General features: G+C 48.3%; 10 protein-coding genes across 10 annotated transcripts; 5 read left to right on the top strand and 5 right to left on the bottom strand.

The window, feature by feature from the left end:
- Positions 1-8,780: 8,780 nt before the first annotated feature.
- Positions 8,781-9,215, bottom strand: PG986_013889 (uncharacterized protein; the record flags this gene model as incomplete). The annotated part of the gene is made up of 2 exons (XM_066850111.1): positions 8,781-9,028; positions 9,176-9,215. The coding sequence occupies 2 exons, from the start codon at positions 9,213-9,215 to the stop codon at positions 8,781-8,783; spliced, it is 288 nt and encodes a 95-aa protein (XP_066694254.1).
- A 443-nt stretch (positions 9,216-9,658) lies between these two features.
- On the bottom strand, positions 9,659-12,360 carry PG986_013888 (uncharacterized protein; the record flags this gene model as incomplete). The annotated part of the gene is made up of 7 exons (XM_066850110.1): positions 9,659-9,738; positions 9,805-10,177; positions 10,243-10,444; positions 10,503-10,627; positions 10,682-10,781; positions 10,851-11,257; positions 11,410-12,360. The coding sequence occupies 7 exons, from the start codon at positions 12,358-12,360 to the stop codon at positions 9,659-9,661; spliced, it is 2,238 nt and encodes a 745-aa protein (XP_066694253.1).
- Positions 12,361-12,832: 472 nt separating this feature from the next.
- Positions 12,833-14,899, top strand: PG986_013887 (uncharacterized protein; the record flags this gene model as incomplete). The annotated part of the gene is made up of 3 exons (XM_066850109.1): positions 12,833-13,384; positions 13,447-14,248; positions 14,334-14,899. The coding sequence occupies 3 exons, from the start codon at positions 12,833-12,835 to the stop codon at positions 14,897-14,899; spliced, it is 1,920 nt and encodes a 639-aa protein (XP_066694252.1).
- A 584-nt stretch (positions 14,900-15,483) lies between these two features.
- On the top strand, positions 15,484-16,404 carry PG986_013886 (ankyrin; the record flags this gene model as incomplete). The annotated part of the gene is made up of 2 exons (XM_066850108.1): positions 15,484-15,839; positions 15,906-16,404. 2 exons carry the CDS (start codon positions 15,484-15,486, stop codon positions 16,402-16,404), a joined length of 855 nt encoding a protein of 284 aa, XP_066694251.1.
- Positions 16,405-17,392: 988 nt separating this feature from the next.
- On the top strand, positions 17,393-19,534 carry PG986_013885 (uncharacterized protein; the record flags this gene model as incomplete). The annotated part of the gene is made up of 5 exons (XM_066850107.1): positions 17,393-17,663; positions 17,756-18,457; positions 18,538-18,712; positions 18,780-19,175; positions 19,276-19,534. 5 exons carry the CDS (start codon positions 17,393-17,395, stop codon positions 19,532-19,534), a joined length of 1,803 nt encoding a protein of 600 aa, XP_066694250.1.
- Positions 19,535-19,866: 332 nt separating this feature from the next.
- On the top strand, positions 19,867-21,056 carry PG986_013884 (uncharacterized protein; the record flags this gene model as incomplete). The annotated part of the gene is made up of 3 exons (XM_066850106.1): positions 19,867-20,304; positions 20,377-20,594; positions 20,675-21,056. The coding sequence occupies 3 exons, from the start codon at positions 19,867-19,869 to the stop codon at positions 21,054-21,056; spliced, it is 1,038 nt and encodes a 345-aa protein (XP_066694249.1).
- Positions 21,057-21,542: 486 nt separating this feature from the next.
- On the top strand, positions 21,543-22,234 carry PG986_013883 (endoribonuclease L-PSP; the record flags this gene model as incomplete). Its single annotated transcript, XM_066850105.1, has 3 exons — positions 21,543-21,723; positions 21,821-21,933; positions 22,046-22,234. The coding sequence occupies 3 exons, from the start codon at positions 21,543-21,545 to the stop codon at positions 22,232-22,234; spliced, it is 483 nt and encodes a 160-aa protein (XP_066694248.1).
- A 381-nt stretch (positions 22,235-22,615) lies between these two features.
- PG986_013882 (Polysaccharide synthase) lies at positions 22,616-23,813 on the bottom strand (the record flags this gene model as incomplete). Its single annotated transcript, XM_066850104.1, has 3 exons — positions 22,616-22,855; positions 22,894-23,211; positions 23,301-23,813. The coding sequence occupies 3 exons, from the start codon at positions 23,811-23,813 to the stop codon at positions 22,616-22,618; spliced, it is 1,071 nt and encodes a 356-aa protein (XP_066694247.1).
- A 598-nt stretch (positions 23,814-24,411) lies between these two features.
- Positions 24,412-25,596, bottom strand: PG986_013881 (Short-chain dehydrogenase TIC 32- chloroplastic; the record flags this gene model as incomplete). The annotated part of the gene is made up of 2 exons (XM_066850103.1): positions 24,412-24,532; positions 24,665-25,596. 2 exons carry the CDS (start codon positions 25,594-25,596, stop codon positions 24,412-24,414), a joined length of 1,053 nt encoding a protein of 350 aa, XP_066694246.1.
- Positions 25,597-26,178: 582 nt separating this feature from the next.
- On the bottom strand, positions 26,179-27,276 carry PG986_013880 (Disulfide-bond oxidoreductase YfcG; the record flags this gene model as incomplete). The annotated part of the gene is made up of 4 exons (XM_066850102.1): positions 26,179-26,553; positions 26,698-26,781; positions 26,857-27,097; positions 27,173-27,276. 4 exons carry the CDS (start codon positions 27,274-27,276, stop codon positions 26,179-26,181), a joined length of 804 nt encoding a protein of 267 aa, XP_066694245.1.
- Between the last annotated feature and the right edge of the window lie 688 nt (positions 27,277-27,964).

The following is a 27,964-nucleotide window of genomic DNA, read 5'->3' as shown; positions in this document are numbered from 1 at the left end:
AAATATAATATATTCCGCTCGTAATAATTATTAATATAAATAATAAGTATAGCCTTAAATAAATAATTAATTACCCCGTAATATATTATAAAGTATTTTTAAACGTAATTAATTAGCCTAGCCTTTTTTTTTCTTTTTCGTGCTTTTATTATTACATATATAAATCCTTATATTACGCTTCGCTTATAAACGTTTATTAATTACGAAATAGTTTATAATTATTATTTTAAACTTATTTTATAAAATTTTTTATATTATTCGATTTATTATATTTACCGGTAAATTAATATTACGCGCCTAAACGGTTTCGCGATATTAATTTTAATATATAAAGTTATAGATTTTACCCTTAGCTCGTACGCTATTAGTGCCGGCGGAGGAGGAGGTAACGACGACCCTCCTCGTGGCCTTGTTAAGTTACCTTATAAATATAAGGATAATAACGAGATATTCCCGCCCTTAGAGGATTTCCGATAAGCTATTACTATAAGCCGCGCTTAGCGTAAAAAGGATATTAAAAAAAGGTTCGTTATAAAGCTAAGCGTACTAAGCGCGTTTTATAGCTCGATTAGTTTTCCGTAAAGCACGTTAAGTATATTAAGTAGTTTATCGTTTTATTTATTATTCTCGTTAAAAAGCCCGCTAAATTTATTACTAAGCTTATTATTAAGCCCGTTAATAAACTCGTAAAACCCGTCGCTAAGCTTACCGTCGCGCTTATTAAGCTTTTTAAAACGCGTGCCGCTTTTACCGCTATAAGCGATAATTAAAATTAAGCTATTATAACCTTTTTAAATGCCGTCGTCGCTCGTAGTAAACTACTTATTAACGCTAGTTTATTTATATAATTAAATACTTCGACTTTTACTAGCCGTCGAGCTTTTTAAGGCTCCTCGGGTAAGAGTTAAAAGTTTATTTAACTTAATAAAGCACGCCGTAATACGTATATAAATTATTTATACTCAGTGTTTTTTAATACCGTAAAAGCTTCCCGTTATCGTGAGACCTTCGGCTTTAATATTATTAAGTGCTTTAATTATTATAAATATAATTATATATACGTATTTTTATAAGCTATTTAATATATTTTAATATATTAATATAACTTAGTTACGAAAACCCTGCCCCGGTAACCGCACGTTGTGTAGCCCGTCACTTTATTAAAAAGGCTATTAATTACGTTATTTAAAATAAAGGTAAAACTAGCGTAAGTTTATTAAAATACTTAATAATTTAATTTCGCTTATTAATAATGTTTATAAAAATAACTTAAGGAATACCGCTATATTTTCTATACGCTTATAAACGTTAAAGCTATAAGTTAAACCTATTATTTTTACGATAATATTAACGAGCCTGCCGTCGTTAATACTTAACGTAAAGTTAATAATCCGTTAAGCGTTTCGCTTACCTTAAGCCCCTCGTTTACGCCCTTATATAATACTAGTTTTAATATACGTGGCCGCTTTATTAAAAAGCGTTTCGCTTTTAAAAGCCTTTCGCTTATTTCGATAAGATCTGATTTTAAGGATCTTTTTACTAGTATTAACTCCGAGTTAAATTAAATAGTTAACCCTCGTTTTATTATCGTTAACGTGTTATTCTTAATAGTATTAAGTATTTTATAGCGTTTTTTATTTTTTCGCGTTTAAAATATATAAACTAATTAAGCCGGCGTACTTATTAAGATTTCTCGCGGGCTTTTATGTTTTAATAGTTTTTATCCTTTAAGGTTTAATTTTTTAAATTAATAGAAATTTAGTGGTTATAATAATTATTTCGTTATCGCTTTATGCTTACCTCCTTATAATATATAATTAAATTACCGAATATTTTATAGGTTTAAAAGTCCTTTTAAGTGCTCGAATTTAATACGTAAAAGGTTTTTTATTAATTTATCTACTAGTATATTTTTTATAGTAAGGTAAGTTACTTAAAAAGTTCGTTTTTAATACTTTTATCGTAATTAAAGGTTTTAAATATTTACGTGCCTTAACCTCGTAGAAATTTTCTCCCTTTAACTTATAATTAATTTAATGGTTTATTAATTATCGTAATATATCGAGAACGGGGTGTTAAGTACGAGCTCTAAATTTTTAAATAAACGTTTAAGTGTAACTGATTTTTTTACTGCTTATTATAAAGCTAATAACTTTACCTCCGTAATCGATATAATAACCGTGTTTTACCGAGCTGTTTTTTATGCGATTAGATTACCGAATAGTATAATAATATACCTATGAAACGATTTACGCGTTTTTAAGTTATCCGCGAAAAAGGCGTTATTTATTATAATTAGCGTTTAAGCGCCGTTTTTTTGCTTTTCAAAAGAGATTATTACGAACTTAATGCCGTAAGCGTACCGAATATACTAGTTAGCGGCTTTAAAGTACTCCTCGTTAAGGTTTATTAGGAATTTTAATAGCTATAAATACATAAACGTAATATTAAGGTAAATTATAATAAAGTTATAAAGTAATAACTTAATTCGTTTTTAATAAACTTTAATCTGCGATTTTAATGCTTTACTAATATATTTTAATAGTTCCTCGGTCGGTAAAAGTGTTACTATAGCTTATAATGCCTTTAAACTATATTTAATTACTACTTTCTTTAGGTAAGTATTATAGGATAGTTAGAGACGCTTATTAACTTTATTTTTAACTATATATACGCTAAGGTAATAAGCTATATTACCTTAGTTCTTTATTTCGTATACTTATTTAATGTTAACTATTAGTTTATCGGCTTTATCTTACTTTAATTTCCGGTAATAAACTAGGAAGTTATTTATATAAAAAATTACGAATATCGTGCGCTTTTTATTATAGAATAAGCAGGGTTTCTCCTTTAAGCCGATAAGGCTTAGCTTACGAAGAGTATTAAAAAAGTCGTTATATTATAATAGCGGAGACTCTTTTAATTTATAAAGGGCCTTATAAAGTTTAATATATATCCCGGCCTATTCGTACCTTAAAGGGAGTTTATAATATATCGGTGGGGATTTTTTAACGAAGGTCGTATTAAGGAATATATTAATTATATCGAATTATTTCGTTTTTAAGTTAAATTTCGTAATTAAGGCTATTACGATTTAAAAGGATTACGCGGCTAATATTACGGTATATGTGTTCGCGAGCGAGTTTATATTTTATTTATCGCCTCGTATATAAATTTAAGCTTTATATAATATATAAACGTTATTCTCGTTAAATTTATCGGTAAACACCTACTTTAACGATAGTGGGGTGTTTTCGTGGGGGCGTTTAATAATTTTTTAAGCCTTTATTTATACTAGGTTATTAATTTTTCGCTTAGTGGCGGCTATAAACTGTTCTTTTTTAAGATAAGTAGTTATTTTATTTTAAAAGCGTGGAGGTGGTTTTAAATAAGGCTTAAATGCCGTTTTTTTAGCTACTTTTTTTAATAAACATACTTTTATAACGGTAGTATAAGTAGTACGGTATTCTCTATTTTTTAATAGTAGCGCCTTATTAATGTTAAAAAAGTAAGTAATAAAGAATATATACGAGGTTACCGTAAGAGCTATGCGAAAAATTAATCTATTATAATTTTTTAATATTTATAAGCTATTTAGCTTTATTTCGCTATTTAATATAAAAAACGTGTTTTCGGTATTACCACTCTTTTATTTTTTTAGCCGTAGTAAGCGTAATCGTGTTACGACCTAGCCCGATCTCGCGGCCTAGACCCACCTTACGGAACGGCACCACAATGCCCCGCGGCGCTTACCAACTCGACCAAGCCCAACAGTTACTTCGGACTCACCAGGATCAGTACTATAAGCAACAACCAGCCAAGGCACCTACTGCGACACCAAATCTGAAGGCAGGAAGGATGGATACGTACGATCGCATCGAAAGACCGCGACGGACAGCTGCATCACGTGACCAACTCACTGGATCACCGGCTCAGTTAGGAATGATCCACTGAGCCAGTGAGCCTATGGCTCAAAGGATTACTAACGAGGAAAAAGGCGAGCCACTAAGCCAGGCAATCGGTGAAGAAGAAATTGGATATATAACGATAAACCTTTCCTATGTGTTTCATATAGACACTCTCTACTTTAGCGATCAATCTAAGCATCAGTCTAACACATTAGTGAGGCACCTTGCCTTAACGAACTTATTGTACCTTTAGCCAAGTTCTACAATCAGTTTCGGGATATTGCCCATTGTATCAAACGGACGCACTCGTCTGCACGTTCAAGTACTCTCTCGTCTTAGCCAACATAAACCCCAGCACGTCTACGAGGTTTCTTTTGGACCCCGATAGCCGTTCGTTACAAATCGCTTTTAATTAAGCTTTTATAACCCTTTTATACGCTTTTAATAGCGCGCACGCGGTTTACGTTTAAGTATAAACGTTTCTATTATTTTTAATAGTATAGCTATAATAATTTCGTCCTAGATTTTTTTTATAATAAAAAAATATTTTTAAAAGTTTATTACTTTTTTTCTTTACCGGATTACGCTGCTTTTTATTTTTCGGAAGCTTTTAAATCTCTAGGGTTTTTTATATAAATAAGCTCGTTCGTTTAACATTTTTCGAAGATAGGTAACGGTGGCTTATTTATTTCGGTTCTTTTCTCCGGGCTTTTAACCGGCTCTTTCGCTCCGGACTTTTTTTTTAATTTAAGTGTACGGCCTAGCGATAAGAGTTCCGTGTTACTCGTATTATTACGCTTAGCTTTATAATTTTTCGAACGTAATTTAAATATTAAGCTTACCCCCGAAGCCTCGTCGATAAGCGTATCGAAAACTGCCGTACCCCTTAAGTTTAATGGGACTAGTCTTTTAGGCCCTCCGGGACGAGAGATAAGATCGGTAGAGTCATTTAATTCTTTCTATAATACTAAGGTTTAAAAAGTAAAGATAGTGTGCGGTAATAGTTTAAAGCTTAGAAAGAGCGTAATCTTTTCGATTTTTTCGACGAACTCCCTACTCCGGTTTAGCTTTTTTTTTCCCCTTCTCGGTAAAAAAGGTTTTTATTAAACTTAATATTACGCGAAACGATAATTTTCGTTAGCTTAGGAATTTATATACGGTAAATATTAATAGTTTCGTAGTTTACTAGGTATTTTATATAACCCCTTAGAGATACTTTAAATTCTTTACGTAGCCGGCTTTTAGTTTTATTACGATCGAATATATAGGCTTTATATTTAAATATTTATACGCCGCTTTAATTAAGCTTTAAATCTACTTAAAAAGCTTTAACTTACGTAGGATTATACTATTTAAAATAGTTTATAAACCACGAATTTAATACTTTATTAGGGCTTCGCTATCGTTAAGATTAAGTAGGATATATATTTAATAGCCTAGTAGCTGTTTAAATAGTTTCGGGCTATAAGTTCTTTAGTAAGTTAACGCTTACTCTTATTTTAAGAGCGACGTTTACTACCTCTTATCTTATTTACTCTTAATTACTTATCGGTTTTTTAGTGTTTAAGGGCCTTTATTTTATAATAATGCCTTTTTCCTCGTATTAAAAATTATATTAGGTGTTTCTTTAAATTCCTAGTAGTCTAGCTTTTTTTATTATGCTTAAGGTAGTATATAAAGAGACTATATTTATATTAGATATGCCGCTTAAATTCTTTTATTACTTTAAATAGCTCCGTGTGCGAGCGAGATTTCGTGGGGTACGTTTATACCTTATTACTATAGTTATTTTTTAATAGTAATTTATACTTTAAGAGCTTATACCTTAAAAAGTATTCGAAAAAGTTTTAAAGTATACGGTAAAAGGGTTTAAGTGTTCTCTTAATAGGTTTTCGCGAAATAACGCGTTTTATAAGCGACGTTACATATGTTTCGTATTTTAATTACGTTAAACCCTTAATCAAAACACTTTTAACTACGTATACGAGCTTTACGAAAGCCTTTAAACTTAAATATTTTGCTCTCGTATACTATTTTTTTTTTAAATTTGTTCTTATATAAACCTTTTTTACGGGCTTCTTATCCGTTATAAAGCGTTTTATTATTACGTAAATATTTATTATATCGGCTGTACTTATTAGTAAGAGATTAATATAAGAGGTAAATAAAAGCTTATATTTAATAAAAATTAAGTTACCTTTTTTTATAAGCTTTCGTATTATAACACTGTTTTTTAACGATCTTATTCGTAGCGTATAATCTTTTTTATAGTATTAAATATTAACGTTTTTTAAAAGCGATTCGGAGATAATATTAATATAGAAACCTTCGATTAGTGTTACCCTATTAAGCTTAAGGTCGGTTAATTCGCTTCGCGCCGTGAAAGTATCCCTTATAATTTTTACCCTGTACCCTTTAATTAAAAACGTAGTTATACCTATTTTTATAAATTTATTAGCCGAGGCTAGTACTAGAGATTTTAGTATTAATAGGTTCTCGTTATTAATAATATAATAGGAGCTATAACTGTTAATTAGGGTTAATTATAAGAGGTTATATAGTTTTTAATTTTAGTAAACCGATATATTAAAGTTTTTTTTAACGTTAAAGAGCGTGTAATTAATAATCGCGTATAATACTTTTTTTCGTGCGGAGCTGCTTAAATTAATTTAGTTAAGTTTAATAAGTTATTAACGTAGCGAGGCTTACTTAATATCGAAGTTTAATCGGTGCTTAATTTCCGCGTACGTTTTTTAATTTAAGTAAATTAGCCGGTTAAAAGGTTTACCTTTAATTCTTCTAGTGAAAGTATACTTTAAAAAGTAGTAATTTGTTAATAGCTAGCGATAGCGTAACCGAGTATTAAAGCGGGGTTTATAAGGGTAATCGTAGTTTAATAAGCTTTATAATTTATAATTATTAGCTAATCCGTGCTTTTCCTGTTTACTATTAAGCGAAGCGTAGGACGAATATTTTCCCCTTTTCGGTATATTCCGTTTTATTTACTTTTTTAATAGCGAGCTTAATATAATTAAGCTCGTTAACGTGCGTTTTTTTACTCCGTATAATCGAGTTCTTTTAATCGGCGTTAATCCTATTTTAATACTAATCGCTTATTAACCGTTTTAAACTATATACGGGTTACTAAGTATCCCTATATTTCGGGGATTCTTTCGGAAACCGCGTTCGTATAAACTTTACTCTATTATATTAATTAAAACTAAGGATCCTTTCCCTTTAATTTAGCTCGCTTTAAAAGTTTATTATATTAATTTTTAACGAAAGTAATATACGAATTCGCGGAGGGTTTAAATCATTATTTAAATTAGTGAATAATATTTTAAAGCGTAAACAGTTAGTTTAACTCGTAAATATTATTATAGACTGCGTTAATATACGCCTTCGAAACCGTAAGTTTAATCCACTCGTTAATAGTAATAAAAGCATTTTTTTATACTATATAGCGGTATATTTTTATGCTTTATTCGCTTTATTTAAGTTTAATACGTTTAATAATATCGTTAATAAGCGTATCGTATATCGGCTCCGAGTTTTTTACCGCCGTATATGCGCCTATTATAAGGTTTATTAAGTTAATTTCGTTTACTAGTTAAAAGTTCTCGGTTAAACCCTGTTTAATTTCGTCGATTATGCGTAGTTTAAGCTTATTATAAAGATAGGCGTCGTTAAGTATATTAAGATCGAGGTGTATTTAAATGCTACGCTTAAAAGCATTTATTTTAAGCGAGTTGTATTAATTTAACCAGTTTTTCTTAGTTTCGAGCCTAATATTAACTAGTTTAATAAAGGGTTTAAATATAGTGGGCGTTGTGAAAGTGATAAAAAGATAGAAAGGTATAAGAAAATATAAATTTAAAATCGCTTTTTAATACGTAGGGGTTAATAAGATAAGCGGTGTAATAATAATAATAAGCTTATTTAATAAAAAGCGCCGGGCTTATAATTATTACACGGCAGAGAGCGTTCGAATAGTATATTAAGTGTTAAAGTACTGTTTAAAAGAAAAAAGAAAAAACAAAAGAAAAAGGTGCTACCGTGCTAATAAATACATAAATAAAATGTCTTGCGTAGCGCGCTAGGCGCGTTAAGGGGCGACCCCCTGTCTCCATCCTCTTGCGACACCAATCCATGGCTCTCGGATCACGTACAGTGTCGGAGTATCGTTCCAAATGATATACCTTTGGAGGACCTGTTCAGCGCAGAGCTACGAAAGAAGCGACGACAATTTGCATTCGACGACACGTCCGGGTCTTCAAGCGGGTGTAGCAGCCCTTCCGATGAAAATTTTGTTCATGATTGCCTCCATACTCATGACCTTGGGCAGTTCCCGTCTCCATATTGCCCCAAGTGCTTGACGACATTTCCAACTCAATGCGTCAGTGACGCTGGAATCGGCGCCCTGGGCTCGTCCGCACCGCATTGGAGTATTGTCACATATACCTCAAACTCGGACATCACGAAGGAGTCGCCCGACAAGAAACCATCTCTTGTCTCTGTACAGTGGACATCAAGAATAAGCGATGTTAATGAGTTTAACAGTAGCCGGCAAAACTATTCTACTGCAGGATCGTTTATACCGGGGCCACAATCAGAGTCAGGGTCGGACTCTGACACTGATTCGGATTTAGACTCGGATTCGGACCCAGACTCGAGTCCATCCAGCAATGGCAGGCCAACTCGCAGCGCGATCCGGCCTGGCCACCAAACATGCCTACTTCTAATTGCACGAGAGAACTCCAAGCCAATCATCACAAGCACTACTCACTCAGGTAGATCGTGATTTCACTAAATCGTGAACCATGATATCCCCAAGATTTTCCGTTAACATTTCCCGCTCCTCCCATCGACTGTTTACTTCGGGCAATCCTTGGGGTCATCGTACAACCAGGGCACCCCGTCGCACTCCTCCCTGCACCAGTACTTCGGGTCCGTGTTGCAGCCGTACAGGTAGCCCCAGATGGTGGGGTTGGCCCAGTACGGGTGGGCGCACTCGAGCGCGCGGGACCAGTAGGGGTCCTGAGCCAGGGCCGGGTCGTTGCGGCAGCACAGCGAGATGGACTCGCCGTAGATGCAGCAGCGGCTGGCCTGAGCTTGGTTCTCTTATAAGGCCCAGCTGTGATGATGGCGAAGATGGCGAAACATGCACTCTTATATCAACGCGCCAAGGACCATCATGGCTGTCATCATAAGACATGCGCAGTAGAAAGAATACGAGATCCCCTGGATATATCGGAGCAGTAGCTTACTGCAGCCCTCGGTCACATGTATCATTCGTTGCTGCGACATTGGAGTCCTGTCGCCATTGTCAACGCGGGAGAAGGAGGTGGAGATGCAGGGATCCGACCAACTTCAATGGCGTACGAGACTTGGATCGAGAGTGCGCACTCCCACGACATTGGAAGTTTACAGACTCACCTAAATTCGGCACATATAGGGTTGCATTTGGCACTGTTCTTTCACATACGACCATATCCTGCTGAATACTAGGGATCCCGTCCGCTCTCCCATATATAAGCAGCAGAGAGCCGAATTAGTACTAGGGTCGGTGACGACCTGGGAATCCTCGGTGTTGTATGTTGTTTTGCATTTTTGACGACCTTTTGGCCTGCCAATTTGATGAAGCCAACCAATTCCACCAACCAGCCAGCAACGAGGCACGGCGGAGGCGACCAATACCACACAAAAAGGATAGGTCGTATAATTTAGCGGAGTCCTCGTCCAAATTGGCATTATTTCACACCCGGGCGAAATGCTGAGGCGATATTGATGCGACATTTCTTCACCACCTCTCCCTTGTATATAGCATAGCCTATCTCACAGTTAGCAAAGCCTTGATGAGTGATTTGAAACAGGGCTTATAAACGAGAACTCTCACACTTCAGATCGCGGTCCACCACTTCGATCTCTATCTTGTACTCGACTTTGTAATGTCTTCGGCCAACCGGCTTGCCTTTCGAGTTCGTGCCTGGTTCTGTCGGCAAGAGCCAGCCCTGGTCGCGGAGGAACGTGAAGTCCACCACGATCTCTCCGACTTTCTCGGCGCCTGGAAGACTGTAAGTCACAGAGCAATGTAAGAAGATGGTGTATAACGTACCGGCATTCCTGACATCCTTTAATCGGTAGTGGGATTGCGTCGCATGGTCAGAAACGTACAGGAGCTCGGTACAGATCAGTGGCTGCACCGGCCAGCAGGGGATCAGATGTTCACAGTCGAAGGACTTTTTCCAAACGGGGGGCACCTCCGATCCCTTCCCATGGCGGTCAGCAACTTCACAACAAGGCAATCGTCATGAAACGGCAAGGTTGTCCTTACCAGTTTGAGAATCCAGTCCACCGTGTCCTTGATGTATGGTTGGCCGTCAAAGGGGTTGTAGTAAGGACGCAGTCCCTCGTGCTCTTCGCATTCCCCGAACGGCTCGGTACGCAAGATCCCGTAGCTCGATCTCGCCAGTCTCTTAGGCCCGAGTTCCTTGTTGAAAGCACGGAGGACCGCCCCCGAAGCCACGGCCGTGGTTCTACGGCCTGTTCAGCATCGGTCGGAGGCCTGGGTAGCGGTCGGAGGGTGTGACTTACGCGTGTTTGGGCTTTACTAACTTGATGTGGCAATCGTTCTCCACGTTGAACTTCTCCAAGTGGGTTTCGACATATTTCACCAACGTCTTCTCCGACGAGGCAAACCCGCCTATGAGAACAACTTTCTGCCAGAGGCGTTAGAAAAGCCGGAGGACGGCGTCAAATGGTAGCTGTCTTACCTCCACACGGCTGCCCTTAGCGGTTGCCTTGATGATTTGGTCATCCATGACCGAGACAATCCCTTGGAGTAACGGGTCGAACAGGGCCTTGATGGTTTGCCTAGCCCCGTGCCCAAATCGTCAGCCACCCCTTGTACACTTGGCCTCCCCAGAAGAAGGAAGGACCTACAGCGGCACGTGGAGACACCCATCGCGGAAATACTTCTTCTCATTATCGAGCAAGCCCTGCACTGGGATCCGTTTAAGATGTCTGGCTTTGATCTTGTAGTACTCAAAGGACCTCTTAATCTTGTACTCGAACATTTCCATCATGATCCGTTCGACAATGGAATCAATGGTGTCGGCGCCCCGCTCGAGGTACAACTCGTCTTTGAGGCACTCCTTGAGCAGTTTTCGGAAGCCTTCGTTGAGGTAGCTGGATCCGAAAAGACCGCCTGATGTTGTGAGCAAGTGCTTGGGCTGGCTTGGGTTGCGTTCGTACTTACCGCCCGGCTCTACTACCTCGTGTGTCAGCCTCAGGGGGGTTGTGCCGCTGATAGTGTACGTATTGGCATCAACAGTGCCACCGCCTGGGGGCTTGTTAGCAAGCGAAACTTAACATGAGATTCTGGCTTATGGAGGCTTGTTACCAGCATCTAGCAAGACGAAAGTGTCACCAGGCTGTGTGAGCAACGGTCAGCATGACACTATAGGGAGTGAAGGAAGATGCTTGGCGGTGGTTACGATACCTGAATCTCCGGGCTCCAGGCCAAAACATAGGCTGCCGCCGCCTCGGGTTCTGACACGATGAAGAGATTCTCGATGCTGTTGTTCTGTATGTCAACACCCTTGAAGTTGGTCTTCTCCATGGCCACCGCCAGCGCCGACTGCATGTCCCGGCAGGCTTTCTGCGTCCAGATGGCCGGGACGCACAGGACAATCTCCAGCGGCCAGCTGTCGTCGTAGCCCTGGTCGGCGAGCTCCTCCTTGGTGTGGCGCAGGAGGCAGGTGAGGAAGTCGGCAATGAGTTGGAGGGGTTTCTTGATGATCTTGCGCTTCTGCAGCGACTCGACGGTGTCTTTCAGGCTGTGGCGGACCTCCTCGGTCATGGGGCTGGTGTCGAGCAGGAGCTTGAACCGGGCCAGAGGCTTGTTGCCCGGGTCGCTGTGCACCTTGGGAAGGCTCTGCGACTCGTGCACGCTGTAGCCCCAGTTGAGCATGGTCGAGTTGTCGAGCAGAAGTTCCTCCATGTACTGCTGAACTGTTTTGTCGTCCGCATCTGCCATGTCGATGTCGCTATCCGCATCATCTGAGCCAGGGGCCTCCTCCCGCGGCTCGTCTTCGTCGTTCAAGTCGGGGAGGCCCTCTTTGGCTCGGAACTCGGCCGTCTTAGGGTACATTAGCTCTGTGGGGACCTGCTTCTTCATCGGACTGGCCGCATCGGGATCCTGATCATTGGGATAGTTCTCGATTGACTCTATCCTATCGCGCTTCAGGTACTCAGACTGCTCCCCCTTCTGGATCGCCGCGTACGAGACGCACGAGTACGTGGTGCCAAAGTCGATGGCGATGATTAGTCGTTTGCCAAGCTCTTCTTCGTCATCGACCCGAGGGTTTGGTAACGGGGTGAGATACCTCCGCTCCCCAACACCTGGCGTCGTGCGGCCCAGAGTCGCCGTGGACTCCCTAGAATCAGCCATAGCTCGCTGTCGCTGCTGAATTGGATGGAGGTCAATCGTAGATGATTTGCGCCATATTCCTTTCTCCTCTTCTCTCCCTTCTTATGTAGGCCTCCAGATCCTGGGCGCAAGGCAGGGGCGGCATTTCTGCCAAGTCGTCACAGCCACTTCAGCTGTAGCATTTACCGACACTTGAAACTGGAGCAAACCAACCACAAAACTCGCATTGGCGCGTAGCCCCCCAAAATGCAACACCCCTGCATACAGGCCCTGAAATCAGGCCTGCAGTTGCCTGCTGCTGCCTGCCAGAATGGGCTATGGTGACTATCTGGACTATCCTATCCTCGGTCGCACCGACAGGATGCATGCTCTTTCGTCACTTGCTTCTGCTGGCCTGCGCTGCTCTGAGTCGAAAAGCAAAAGAACGAAAAAGTTCAATTCCGATCAACAATCGACGTGAGAAGTCAATCGCCCAAAGCAAACATATCCTGCCATGGCCCGGAAAGCAACCAAGAAGGCCCGCAAAGTCCAGAACAGAACCACTTGGGACCATATCAAAGACGAAGTCCCGCTTCTTGCCTGGCTAGATTATTGCATACAGTATGGTGTGGACTTCGACTCAACCGTGATCGACCATCTCCGGACGTATGCAGACAAAGAGGTGTCATCAGACCAGGTCGATAGCAAACTGTATTCGCTTTGGCGGAATTTGGGCCCTTCGGGTAAAGGGACAAAATTCGACGACTTCAAGCGCAGCCAAGGCTCACCCGTCATTGGCATCTCCGACATTCAGCGCGAGGCCCTAAGGAAGTGCAAAGCAAACCTTGCAGCACCACCGCCTACCAGGCCAGACGCCGAGTGCCAGCGGCGGGGGATCACGCCTGGGCTTCGAACCCGGTCACGGACCCTGTCTGAACCACGGCAACCCGCTTCGGAAGACAGCAGTCTCAGCGAGCTAAGCTCTACACCAGATCCCGATGACTGCTCGGATGCCAACGCGAGGAGTAAGACAGTGGACGACAGTGAGCAAGTCGCCAGGTCGAAAGTGAGTAGAGCTTTTCCCTCTCTCCGAAATATGTTTGGAGCAGTACGTTTACGAACTTATAGAAGCGGCGTATCGAGGACTTTTTATCAGAGACGGCCGCACCGCCGCCTGGAGAGGCCCCCGATACACAATTGAGAGAAGAGCTCAAGACTGGAATTGTGCCGAGTCGGCTTATTGAGAAACGCAACGTCTCTCAAGGGACTCAGACGACTCCCATACGCCATGGCGTGGCAGATGACACATCACACCCAAGACTCGAAAAGGGATCCATCCATGGAGAGCACAGGATCAAGCAGCTGCGGAGCGAGGTCGTCACGCTGGCCGGATGCCTCCACGAGGCCCGCCAGGAGAGGGACGAGCTGCTCCACTGCGCCCGCGCGGCGGAGGGCGCGGCGGACAAAACCGGCATGCTGGTCTCGCTTCAGCACGAAAACGTCATTCTGAAGAAACAGCTGCTAGGTTCCCAGGAAGCCCGGGAGGATGCGGCCCTCTGGAGGGCCGGCAGTCTCGGCCCCAGCGACCGCGAAATCGAGACGGAACTGGACGTCATCGAGAGCGCCATTGCGGACGCGTGCGCCTCACTCCACTGGGCCGGATTGTTGCTGGATCGGCCGAGAGGGGAGGAGCCTCGGGCCGCGGAGCTGGCACTCTCGCAGTGGACTCGCACGCTGTCCGGCTCGGCTTTCGGCTCTTTCAGGATGTCTTGCGGGGACTCGCCCCTCTCGCATATAAAGATGATCGACGCCCTCCGATCGCTCGTGGCCGCGGCGCTGTGGGCTCTCGTGTGGCAGCAGCCTCTCGACGAAGTCGTAAACGCGGACTCGCCGATCCTCGATTACTACAAAAAGCAGCTTCTGGCAAGAGGTGAGCCGGGTCCCGGAGTCCTTCCTGGCGCAACACCATGCGTGTAAGGGGTCTGCTGACGATTGAATAACTGACCGCATCCCAGATGGGCCAGAGGCTCTACTCCAAATCAACCTCCTCGCCTACAAGTCCCTGACGGCGCAGCCCCATTTCGACGCCCACCTCATCGCCGGCCGCTCTCGGACCTTATCCGAGCATATCTGCCACGTACTGGAGCCAGTGCTGTTCCGCGGGTCTGAGCCAGAGCTGCCCAGGAAGGTCGACGGTAGCGAAGCAGCAGCATACGTCGTGTCATCTGATGCCATGACGCCGCCGGATCTGCTGGAAGATGCCGTGCAGAGCGCCCTGCAGCTGGCGGCGAAGCTTTACCTGGCCGACAGGTGGTGTCGTTGGCGTTTTGCCCAGCCCGGATGCCGCTTTGACGCGCGGGCGATGAGGGTGGACGTTGGGCAGGTCGCTGCAGTGCACAGCAGCAGCAGCGGCAGCGTCGAAGACGAACCCAGGGTTCGGCTGTGCGTTTTTCCCGCCTTGTACATGAGCAAGACACCGAAAGGCTCGCGCCCCTACGAGGGGTCGGAAGGCGCGGGGATTAGGGGTCAGGAGGATTTGAGGGATTACAAGCTCGTTGCTAAGGGTCTCGTGTTAGTTTAGTCAAACGTTCACGGTGCCTTGATGGCCGGTAGCGGTTCGTCGGCTCAATAAATGCAGCACTGGATTACTGTTCATGCTTGGAATAAGCCCCTGGGCCATACCTGCTGTTGTTGAGATGCCCTCATTGACCACTTACATTAGCCACAAGGAACACCCGAGGTCAAGAGCCTTTTGAGGCGCTCGAACGTTTTATTGGATATCGGCGTGGGGCTGCCGGATGCAGCCTTCGTTGTGGTGAGCATTGTGTTGTGTTACTGTCGCTGCATACCATACCGTGATTGTGGCCGAGAGTTTTGGACACTGCAGATAGTAAAGAAGTCCATTGCGACAAGGTATTACTGCCGTTATTTCAAGAAGCGCGAGATAGGATAGAGACCCGTGAGTCAATCCTATGGAACTGGGCTGAGCTGAGTTTACATCCAGTCGGGTGGGGGCTGAGGGATCGACAAGAGGCACAGCACAGGGCGTTTGGCCTTGAAGAAACAACCTACCAAGACTTTTCCATTTCCAATCGACTTACCCCCCCACCATAAGTCCCTTCATATCCCATTTCCACCTACAGGCTCATCACATTTCAACACCCGATGGCAGACGCCGCTGGCGACGAGAAGGCTCGCTTTGAGGCCCAGGCGATTGCCGCCATTGAAGCCAACGATCTCGCTTCCCTTCGAGCCATGCTGGCTCAGCGCCTGGCCGAGAATCCCGCGGCTCTCCGCCCGGGCCACTTGGGGGATGCGCTCAACAAAGCGCTGGAGCTGTCGCGATACGACATGGCCGACGAGCTCTTCAAGCGCGGCGCCACGTGGAACTACGGGACAATGGCGGAGGTCTTGGAGGGGGCGCGCGAGGACAACAGCTGGAACACTAAGGCCATCGACGTGGCCTTGGCCAATGGGTGGGACATCAATCAGCACTACGAACATGTCGGGGGCGCCCTCGTGTAAGTAAGCCTCCTCCCCAAGCGAATCGCCCTGCTACGCAGCTACGGTCTGACCTGAGATGACAGCTACACCATCAGCAGTGCAGAGAGCGGGGGCGGCGACACGGCCGCCCTCAAAGTCGCCGCTCATCTCTTGTCCAAGGGCGCCGACGCCAACGAGGGACAGCAGACGGGCCAGAACCCGCTCGAGCTGGCCTGCGGTATAGCCGACAGGGACATGGTGGCCCTGCTGCTGGCGCACGGCGCGACGGTGCATAAGGGCCCCAAGGCGCTGCTCGAGGCCGCCGAGCATGGCAACGTCGAGGTCATGCGGATGCTGCTGGCCCACGACGCCGACGTCAACGCGCATCCTTACGGCAAGTACGCGCTGCCCATGTATGTCAACGATGAGGGCTGGGGCTCGGCATTGCACTGTGCCGTCAAGGGAGGACACGTGGAAGCGGTCCAGTTTCTGCTGGAGCAGGGCGCGGAGAGAGAATACAGGAACCAGGTCGGAGTGACGGCGCTGGAACTTGCGAAAAAGTTGGGACGGGACGAGATTGTACGGTTGTTGAAATCAGAGTAAAAGATTTTATTGATTCAGGCATCTGATATTACCTATCTACCTCCCACAGGCCACGGCTCTTTCAAATCCTTTTACCCCTCGATGACTACAAGTTGGAGCAGAACATCACAACCCAATGTACGTGTCTCATCCCGTTTAGTGCCTTGATGAAGGCTCTTTCAGCCATATAGTCAGACAGCCGACAACTACCATGGGATGGGACCATCCTTGTCCGAGAAGCTTGCCCGGTGCCCGTCCTTATCTAGAGCCGCCATCGTGACGATCCTCCGCGCCCCCACCTCAGCGGTACGCCATCAACTTCTGTACCAGCCAACTGCTTTCTGGAAGTGCCTGTTGCTTCTTTTGAAGTGCGTAGCACATCTTTATTGAGGTATGTGTTTGGGTTATGTCTGTGCAAATGCTTCTCTGTGCGACCAGCTCGTCATCCGCTGGCCAGATTGCGAGATCCCCATTTGTATGGGGTGCAACCCGCCGACGTACATGTAGCCAATGGGGGGGTTAGTCAATTGACGACAGCGATCAAGAAACCATCGCAATCTATCTGGTTGCTTGCGTGCTTCTTGGCATCACATGGCATATGCACAATCTGCGACTCGACAGCCCCAGAGAAGCGCCTTGGCGATGCTCACTCTGGAAGGTCGATGGACCCCAAGAGCACCCAGGCCTGGGCCCAAGGGAACCCCAAGACTGCTATCAGCTAGATCCAATACTGCCAACGGCCCGAAGGGGATTGGCTATCGTAACTCGCGTATGGATGTGACCATGGAGGCAAAGCACGCGATTGGCAAAACTGCAAGACTTATCTGCCAGTGATCGCCATCGGCCGAACGTGCTAGTAAGGTTTCCCTCGTCTCATCTTCCAGCTGCTCTCGGATTTCTAGGCTATATGCAGGTACTAGACACTATCTGAAGCACGCATACCCCTCAATCAATCTTATTGCGACCTCATTCACTCCTCGATTGACGACCACTGCGCTTACTGCCCGGTATGCCGTTTTGGTCGAAACGGGCGGCGTCCGAGCCCGGCGCCGGAGTCGCCGGAGTCGATGGCAACGCATCGCACTCGGATATATCCGTCGTCAAGGATGGGGGTCTCACTTACACCAGAGCTCAGGGCGGTAACGGCGCGGCCGCGACGTATCAAGAAGCCGTCGGGGCACCTGTGGAACACAAGTCACCGTTAGGCTACCACGTCGGCTGGCTTACGGTCATCTTCCTCAATGTGAACCAAATGATTGGAACCGGTATCTTCTCCACACGTAGGTCAACCTCCTTTTCTATGCCCCTGGTACAAGGTCATATGCCATGTCGCTGCGTACATACGATTCTGACGACATCATCTCTTACCCAGCCGGAACCATCCTGAACAACACTGGCTCCATCGGCTTGGCCCTCATTTACTGGGTCATTGGCGCCATCATGGCCTGCGCCGGTCTGGCCGTGTACCTCGAGCTGGCCAGCTACTTCCCCAACCGCAGCGGCGGCGAGGTCGTCTACCTGGAGCAGGCCTACACGCGCCCCCGCCACTTCTTCCCTGTCGCCTTCTCCGTCCAGTCCGTGGTCCTGTCCTTCGCCAGCAGCAACGCCATCGTGCTGTCCAACTACGTCTGGCGCATCGCCGCCCGCGCGTCGCCGACCCAGTGGGAGACGAAAGGGGTCGCCGTCGCCGCCTACACGCTCGCCGTCGTCTGCGTCATCGCGCACAACAAGTACTCGCTGTGGGCGGTCAACGTCTTCGGCGCCGTCAAGGTCGTCACGCTGCTGTTCATCAGCATCACGGGCCTCGTCGTCCTCGGCGGCCACGTCTCGACGCAGCGCGTCCCCGACCCGCACGCCAACTTCCGCGACGGGTTTGAGGGGACCACGGACAATGGTAATGACCTGGCCAATGCGCTCGTCAATATCATCTTCGCGTACACGGGCTACTCCAATGCGTTCAACGTCGTGGCGGAGATCAAGAACCCCATCAAGACTTTGAAGAGGAATTGCACCATCTCGGTTATTATTGTTGCGGTGCTGTACTTTATGTGCAACATTGCTTACTTCACTGCTGGTTAGTTGTAGCCGGTATTGGCTCTGAGATCAACTAGCGTTATCCCCTATCTGAGGTGTTGACTGACGTGTACCCCTTAGTCCCGAAGCAAGAGTTCCGCAAGTCCAAGGAGATCGCAGCCGGCGTTTTCTTCACCGCTGTCTTCGGTAAGGGCCATGCAGAGACGGCACTGAACGTCCTTGTCCTGCTCAGTGCTTTCGGCAACCTCCTTGCCGTCTTGATCGGATCATCACGTACGATTCGTGAAATTGGCCGGTAAGACTACAGCCCCTTATCATATAGTGACTTAGCAGTTTTCTGATGCAAGTCCTGTCACGCATAGACAGGGAGTTCTCCCATTCCCCAAGTTCTGGGTCACCACCAAGCCGTTCGGGACTCCCATCGGCCCCTATCTGCTCAAGTGGATCGTCACCTTCATCATGATCGTCGCGCCGCCCGCCGGCGACGCCTTCCAGTTCGTCGTAAGCCTCAAGTCGTACCCCGAGAGCATGTTCTTCCTCGCCATGGCGGCGGGGCTGTATATCATCCGCCGCAACCAGCGGCGCGTCGTCGGCGCGGGGCACCGGCCCGAGTTCAGGGCCTGGGACGTGGCCGTCGTCTTTTTCATTCTCATCCAGGTCTACGTGCTGGTGATGCCCTGGTTCCCGCCCAAGGGCGGCATTTATGCGGGGAATGTTAGCTTTTTTTATGCTACGTATTGCTTGGTTGGCATTGGGGTGTAAGTTCTTCCTCACAATTTACTTTCTCTTCCGTTCTTCCCCTCCGTACTCTCTTCAAGATGCCATCAAGCAGCTCAGATTACTTATACCAAATCCCAGTGTCATTGGATGCTTCATCTACTACAAGGCCTGGATCTCCTGGATCCCCCGGTGGAAGGGCTACGCCATCCGCCCCGAGATCGTGGACGTGGGCGACAACGGGGCCAAGACCCACCACCTAGTCCGGGTCCCGAACGCGGAGCTGGCCGAGTGGGACGACGCGCACGACGAGGCGGGGAATTTGCGGCGGAGGGGCGTTAGGAGTGGTGTCAAGGTCTCGGATAAGGGAAGCGATGGGGAGGTGATTCAGGAGGTGTGAATGGGGTGGTAGAGATGGTAATGCCCATTGGCCAGATCGGAAGGGTGGAGCTTGAGGTTTATCCCGGCTCCGATCGCTCCCGCTCTGTCATGCATGGATTGTGATAAAAGAGCCTAACCCGATTAAGCCTAGTCAAGGTACTAGGCGGGTCGCTTTCAATGAAAGTCCGATGCGGCAGTCCCACTAAATTGGGCACGCTAAAGAAAGTCTCAACCAGCACTGTTGATGTGTTGACAACAGGACGTACATTGAGAGCAGAAGAATTGCATGCTCGAGACGACTTTGCTGGCCCAATCCTCTGCATCTCTATACCTGCGATCGTCTAGCCAGCAATGGGGAAGGCGGCGAAACTGAAGCGGGCAGCGGCAGCAGCCGAAAAGGCCTTGGCGGTTGCCGAAAAGGCTGCACAGAAAAAAGCCGAAAAGGCTGCTGCAAAGGCTGCCGCAGAGGCTGCCAAACAGGAGGCTGCCGAACAGGCTGCCGAACAGGCTTCCGAAAAGGCAGCCCAGAAAACCCACACGGTCGCGCAACCAACATCGTCCACATCACCACCCCCACCGCCACCACCACCAAAGAAACCATCACCCTCTGTAAAACCCTCGGCTCCAAGGGCCGGTCCCCGAACATCGCTGCCGGACAATTTCGTCCGCCTCAGCCGGAGGCCGCTCCAGCGTTATGCATTCTTCACCCCGTCTTCGCCCCTGATCTGTTCCTTGGTCCAGCCCGGTGGCATCAGATCCAACTTCGGTTCGGGCGTGGCACAGTGTGAGGTTGGTCACATGAACAAAACCAATCCCTTCCCCCTGCCTCCCTGGAACTGGCAACTAACCAAACCCACTTAGCGCATACTCGGGTACACCTTCAAATCCAAAGCTCTCCTGGCCGAGGCACTTAAAGTCGACCAGACCGCCGACCCTCAAGCCCAGTTCAGGCTGAAAGGTGCTCTGTATTACCTGCCGTACAACAAGCGCCTCGCCGTCTATGGCGACAGCCTGTTGCGGACCTATCTGGCCCGCCAATGGCTGGAGCTGGGTCCCGTCGAGGGCACCGGAGGGCTATGGTGAGTGACTTACTTCCCTCTATTATTTCCTGCCCTGTGCACAAGCACCGCTGACCCTTCTTCTTCTTTCATGTAAATAGGGGCGCCAAGACCAATCTGGCCTTGAGCGACCAGTACCTCGGCGGCGTCTACCGCAAGCTGCGACTGGACTATTGCATCAGTGTGTCGTCCGAGGGCGCTTACAATAGTAGCGGCGGCGCGAACCCGCCCTCCGAAAAGAACCCAAAGTACATGGCGACGACCGTCGAGGCCATCGCTGCCGCCGCCTTCCTCGACGGCGGCAACCCGGCGCTCGAGGCCGCCATGAAAAGCTTCGGGATGAACAAGCTGTTCGCCAAGTCGCCCGTCATCTACGACTTCTTCCGCCATGGGCAGCCGGAAGGCATCGCGACTACACCGCCGCCGCCCAGCGTGCCCTCGGTCGATTTTGGGCATGATGTCAAGACGCCTTCAGCGAAATAAACGCCACATCACATACACGCACTTCCACTCCCAATGTTTTCTCCATACCCCTCCTGTATCATCACTGCATCGCCATGTACCAATATACCTATATTACGCCATCTTAAAATCTTCAGTCAGATAGAAAGAGAAACTGGAATGGTTCGAAGCTGTCAAGTGGAAGGGCAGTTGATATGTTTGCTTAGTGAAGGACCAGTTTGCAATATGCCCACAAAAGGTTCACAGACAGAATGTCTACATAAAATCATTAAAAATCCGCTTATATTAAAGCCTTGAATAGGCTGAGGGTTTACGCTGACTGTGGATGCTATGCAGTGCCCCTTGAGCAGCGAGCTGCTGCCAAGAAGTCTGACGCAATCCAAGAGGTCAACTCCCGCCAGGGCAGTATTCAGTTATCGATAACGGCGTGTAACCCCAGCAAATAGCAAAATGCCACAGATAGTACGCTGCCGCCTTCTTCCGGACTAAAACTACCTATACACGGCCATGAAGCTCCCTAGTATTATCACGCCCCTATTCGCTTCCGTCGCTTCCGCCATAGGACAAGCCACCACCCCGAACTACACCTCGCCGCTGGGCGTCGACATCTACAACCCCTCCCAGCTCTTCAACGCCAGCGGGACCTGGAGCATGATGTCCCGCGCCGGAAATACCCTTTACATATCCGGTATATTGATACTACATAGGGGCTCCTCCCCCTTTTCTCAAGCCGAAGATGTACTGATAATGGATGATTCAAACTGATTTACCCCCTTTCCCAACAGGCATGCGTGGTTTCTACCCATCCGACACGACGCTTGCCCCCGTCGGACGCGAGCGCGTGCTCCAGGCCTTTCTCAACATGAAGATGCTGGCCGAACTCGGGGACTCCGATCTCGTAGGCTTACCCCTTTCCTTTTATTATTGCCAGTGCGGGCTCGGTTTGGCTTTGAGTACGGTCCTTCTTCTCACTGGCTACTTACTGACTGTATGGGGGTCACACACAAAAGACCTCATGCGTGAGGCTGCAGGTGTACGTGACGGACATGCATCGCTGGCGGCCTCTGGTGAACCAGGTCCAGGAGGAGCTTTGGAAGGACGTCGCGCCCAACTATCCGCCGAGGACGATTTTGGAGGTGCAGAGGCTTAATGATGACGATATCATCGAAGTCGAGGGTACTTTCCATCTCGGCGATTAACTACACTCGGGGAGTAGTCCTGTTTCTGTCTGTTAGCATGGGTCAAAAACTTCTTGGTGTCCTCGACTACTTAGTTCACGACCAATACAATCCGGAGCACTATGATAGTGCTAGATCACGTAACGATGTAATGCGATTTTCTATGGTATAACAGCCACGACAATGCAAAAGGAACAAGACATGGACAAGAGAGATATGGGGAATCAGTAATGTATTGAATCGTTCGCGAAGTATAGCGAGGTGCAGGGTGTCTAATTGTTGAGCCACTCTAGCATTTCCGCTTTGCTGGTTGGATACGTAGTTCGGTGTACTTCAGTCTACAGCTTTGTATTTCTAACAGTCCCGAGCGGAGCCAGGGTACGCGCCTCCCAGGCCGTGTTATTAAAGAGTCGCCCAGGCCCAGTAGTCCTGCAAGATGTAGACGTAGTCCGCCGCCACCGCAGCGTACCAGTACTTCCGCATGTACGGGTACTCCCGAAAGAACCGCCAATAACTCGGCAGGGCCTCGATGACGTAGTACTTAAGCAACAACAACGCGAACTGGGGCCAGCAGACGGCCGTGGCAGCCCAGGCGGCGATATGAACCGTCGAGATCAGCGGCCGCAGCACCCGCTCCACCGTCTTGCGCGCCACGTACCCGTCCCCCAGATTTGGGGCACCTCGCGCAGCGTCCGCAGGAAGTGCTGCACCGAGCTGCGCTCCCAGCGCATGATCTGCCTGAAGTACGCGCGCGTCTCGACGCGGGACGTGCGCAGGACCGTCGTGTTCGGCGTGTCTTGGACCGCGATGGTCCAGCCGCGGCGCTGCAGCCAGCGCGAGGTGAAGGTGTCGTCGTTGACGTCGAGACGAACCTTGCCGCGCCAGAAGTCGTTGAGGAAGGCGTTGGTATAGGCCGGGTCCTGGACGATCTCGGGCCGGATCAGGGTTGCGGTGCCGGCGAGGATGGAGCACCAGCGCGAGTGGGCGTAGGGGATCTTCTGGGTCGGGTTGCGGTTGTGCGCCATGCGCGTGGCGAGGACGTCCCAGGGCGAGAGGGAGGCGGAGTTGGTTCGCCGGTCGGGGGGACGTAGACGTCGATCACGGGCGCCGCGGCGCCGACGGTGGGGTCTTCGAAGCAGGCGGCCATGTCGCGGAGGTAGTGGTGCGAGGGCCACTGGATGTGGTCGTCGGAGGTAGCGATGAGGCGGCCGGTGGCGTGGGCGATGCCCTCGACCAGCTGCATGCGTCGGCCGCCCTTGGGAACGGACACGACTTTGACGACGAGGCCGGTCTCCTGCTTGAGGCGGCGGATGAGCTCATCTTCGGTGATCCGTTGGGTGAGGGCGGCGGCTTCGCCGTGGACGGTGCTGATGATGATCTCTTTGGGGTTGTTGAGGGCCCAGAAGCGGAGACAGGACATGAATAAGGCGGGCGTGGCCTTGGTTGGGACGACGATGCTGATGTCGGTGGTCTTGTAGGTGGGGTCCTTGGGGACCGGGGCGGGCCGGTAGTTTGCCAGGGCCCGGGCAGAGATCCAGTTGTCGATGCGTCCCCAGACCCAGAAGACGACCAAGATGGCTAGAGCTATAACGGAAGCCATGGTGGTGTTGTGAAAGGTGTTGAGTAGCTCAATATGTAGATGAGATTGGTAGATGTCCATTTCGGTGGTGAAAGGTAGGTGCAGTAGGAGGAGAAGTCTATGTCAAGGATCGAACCAGACCTGAATAAATACTCGTCGAGTGACCCCCTGCGCAAATGAATACATCGACGTCCAAAGCAACGAGTGTTTTAGTAGATGAATACAAAGGTCCATGTCCGTCATAATGATAGTTATTGTACTACTTTGAATGATTTAAGCTGATCAAAGGTCCTCACTCCGGTATTGGTTGTGACTAGGGTACGATAACGGAATGTCTCCTTGACATCAGGCGGGAACGTGCAGACAATCTGTGACTAATTCAACGCATTATAGCGCTTTACCAGGAGAAGTCTTTCTATTTGAACCTGCTCCGTTGTCAGAGTTGGAAGGGGTCTGAGTAGGGCCTCGAATGGGCCAGAAAAGGGGCAAAATCAGGCGGTGACTGCTGGACGTATATAGGTATTAATACAATTCCATCTAATCTAACTCAAGTAGTAATGCACATGAGAAAGAGTTTATTAAAAATATATGGTGTCAGACTAGGTATTCCCCAAGGTCCCTAATTGGCCACGTCCTCGAGTATCTCGGCCACATTGGCGAAAGAAAGTTCCTCCATCGTTTCTCTCCAGAGGTGCTGCGATATCATCGCCCCATTCTTCGTGTAGATAATCGGCGCCATACTTGAATGTTGCATCGTTAGTAAAGAGAGTCAAGAGATAGACATGTCGAAAGCGCATCACCCCTTCATCTAATCCGCTCGCCGCATGGAGCATGAAAGACGGACGATGATTAAGTATAATGCAACAGCTTACCGAATAACCTTCTGAAACGACAGAAACTTGCCATGCGTCTCCTCCCCATGCCGAACTGCCGCATCCGTCATCATGCGCGCCCCTACCGCGGCCGTATTCCCGAACCGGCGGAGGCAAATCTTGGTCACAGCCCCGGCCTTGGACCCCTCAAATTCACGGGCGAACCGCGAATCGTGCACCGACCCGGGCGACGCCGCGTTGATCACCGCGACCCTGGCGGGCACCACGGAGGCCAGCTTGGCGACGAAGAACTGCCCCAGCAGCTTCGACACGAACATCCGGTCCGCCGTGTTCCGCGCCGCTTTGCCCGGCGCGTCCATCGCGGGGAAGATGGGCTGCTGCGGGTTGCCGACGGGGAAGAAGCGCGTGAAGGCCGCGGTCTCGGATGACGTAAAAGTGATGCGCATCGGCTGCGGCTGGCGCTTGGCGAGGGGCAGGAGCAGGATGGCCAGCAGCGCGGTGGAGATGTAGTTGACCTGGATGACCTCGTCGTGGGCCGTCTCGGCGTTGACGCGGCGCTTGGCGGGGTAGATGCCCACGTTCAGGACCGCGATGTCGAGACGCCGGAGCGTGCGCTTGGCGCGGTCGGCGAAGGCGACGACTGAGCCGTATTCGCATTGGTCCAGTTTCCAGACCTCGATGGTCTTGGGGTCGAAGCCCTTGCGGCCTTGGGATAGTTCTGCGGCGGCCTCTCTGCCCTTTTCCTCGTCGCGCACGGCTAGGATGAGTTTGCTTAGACCCAGGTCCAGCAGCTGACGGCTGGTCTCGAGGCCGACGCCGCAGTTGGAACCCGTCACAAGGGCCGTCTTTCCGTGAAGATCGACATCCGTCACGGGCTTGGGCTTGGTCTTGATCTGGCTGCACAAGTAACGAGGAAAGGAGAGCGGTTTTGCCGAGCCGGTGTCGGAAATGGCGGCGGTTGGCGGCGCCATGGCGTACACTCAAAATGGTGATTGTTGGAGGAATGGATGCATGTCTGGGCCTGAATCAGTCGGCCCAAAACGCAGGAAAGAGGACCGAAGGAAAGCAGGGGTTCTCCGGGTGTGGGAGGCTGGTGAACCGAGATGGCATGCATTTCGTGGTCGACAGGGGGGTTGCAGACCAACAGACATGCGCTCCACCCCCTCTTATTGGCTCTGTTCGGATTTGTCAAAATGGCTCATTAACGTATGGATACATTGATTTGGGAAGCGAGGTGAAACTTCATCCAATGTCGAAGTTCCGTTAGAACGAGGGGTTGCTTATCTGTTGGTGCAGGGTTGATACATCTTTTGTTTGATTGGATGCAACATACGCGAACCATTCCCTCGGGTCGACCATTTCGCGGCACGAGTCAAAGCAAGCCGTGTCGCCGTCAGTGCACGCATATCCTTTTTCCTATCCCAAGTCTTACCGGGAGGCCAGCAGAAGCAAATGGGTCATGATAGACTTGACTAAAATTCACACTTATGACAATAGCCGAAGGCTCTACTCATCCAGTCTTAGTTCAATGTCAACAAAAGGAGATATAACATCTACACTTGAGGCTTGTCCGAAGCCGGCGGCGCCTCTTCTTCATAGTTGGCCCAGTCCGAAGGCACAGGCACCACCTTCTTCTTCCACTCATCATGAGCCGCCTTGATCCCCTGCGTCCCCACCTTGCGGATCCCCCTCAAGAACTCGAGTTCCGGTCCCTCGGTCTTGGATACCGCCTCATCGCCGAACGGGAACGGCCCGGGGACCTGCGGCGCCTTCTGGATGGCGGGTCGCTGCGCCAGCGTATCGTGCCAGGCCTTGACGTGGGGGAACTCGTTGATGTCGATGCCGCACCACTTGGCCGAGTGCGCAAAGATGAAGACGGCGAAGTCAGCGACGGTCATGCGGTCGCCGGCAACGAAGCGAGAAGTTGCCTAGTGAAGAAGGAATAAGAGTTAGCTTACTAATAGCGCCCCTTCGAAGGTGTGACCACACATGCTTAAAGAGGACTTACAAGCTGCTTGTCCAACACGTCGTGGAGTCTTCGACACTCGGCCGTATAGCGCCATGAACCGTACCCCCTCTTCCGGCGAAGGCGCGTACCGGTTGAAGTGCGCTGCTTGGCCCATCATGGCGCCGTAGCCCGAGATTTGCCATGATAGCTGTGATGGTCAGCACTGCCCGTCGCAAAGTGGCTCCGCAGCGGGCAATCCGCTGATCAAGGCAAGGAAACTCACCCAAGACATCTGCGACCAGTATTCTGGCATCCCAACTGAGTACGAAAATTTGTTGTCTTTGTCGAACTCGTGCGCCATATAGAGCAGGCAGGCCGCGCTCTCCCAGACGGTGACAGACGTCCCGTCCTCCTTGACGTGCACAATGGCCGGTACCTTGCCGTTTGGGTTGACGGAGCCCACGTACCAATTTGCCTTGAATTCACCAATGCCCGGGTTCAAATTGACGTAGTTGTACGAGATGCTAACATTAGGTGAACCCATTAGCTGTTCGAAATTTGATTGACAATACTCTCGGTAGAAGATCCGATCCACTTACCCAAGCTTTTCGGCCATGATCCTGCACTTGGCAGGATTCGGCGAGTCGAATCCATAGATGTTGAGACCCGGCTTGGGGGCTTTCTCGGTGGGAATGTTCGCCATGATGTTAAAAGGGGTTAATAATGGTAGTGGGTGTCGCATTGAGTATATATATTATTATTGCCGTACGTTTTAGTAAAGTTTTATTTCTACGTGCGATAGTTATAAGTTTCTAATAGCATGTACGTAAAATATTTAAGTAATAATACGTACGTTTTATACGCGCGTATCGCTTTATATTATAAATAGATATTTAAAGAAAAGGTCGCGGTTTAAGTCGGCCTCGTATCGAAAAGCGACGCGTGTAAAATAAAATAAATTTTAAGTCGTTCTTTATTTAAATCCTATTAAAACTACCGGGCCTTAATCGAATCTAAAGGGTGTATTACATTAAGAGTATATATACTACTATTACCGTACGCTTTAATAGAATTCCATTTTTACGTGCGATAATAGGTAAGTTAGTGATCCGACTTTGTGATATATTCCATGGTTACGATTGAGATCGCGAAAGCAAAGAGGGGAACAGAATGGGTCTTGAGAATCTCCGGAAACCTGTCAGACTTGATCTTGCCGGCGGAAACAGGGGGATGGGAGGCGAGCCAATCAAAACAGGAGCTATCTACATATGAGCCAACTGCATAGGCGTGGTGTCCGACTGCCTTGGCACTGGACTCGGGTAGTGGTGGTGCTCATGCCCTTACCTACAGTAGATACCCATGTTATGGACATTGATGAAGTAAGGGGTACT

The sequence above is a fragment of the Apiospora aurea genome (assembly GCF_038362705.1).
Source record: "Apiospora aurea strain CBS 24483 chromosome Unknown utg000009l_segment0_segment0, whole genome shotgun sequence".
In the NCBI taxonomy this organism is placed as follows: Eukaryota; Fungi; Ascomycota; class Sordariomycetes; order Amphisphaeriales; family Apiosporaceae; genus Apiospora; species Apiospora aurea.
Note: the sequence above shows the minus strand (reverse complement) of the source record. Positions and strands in the feature narration are given on the sequence as shown.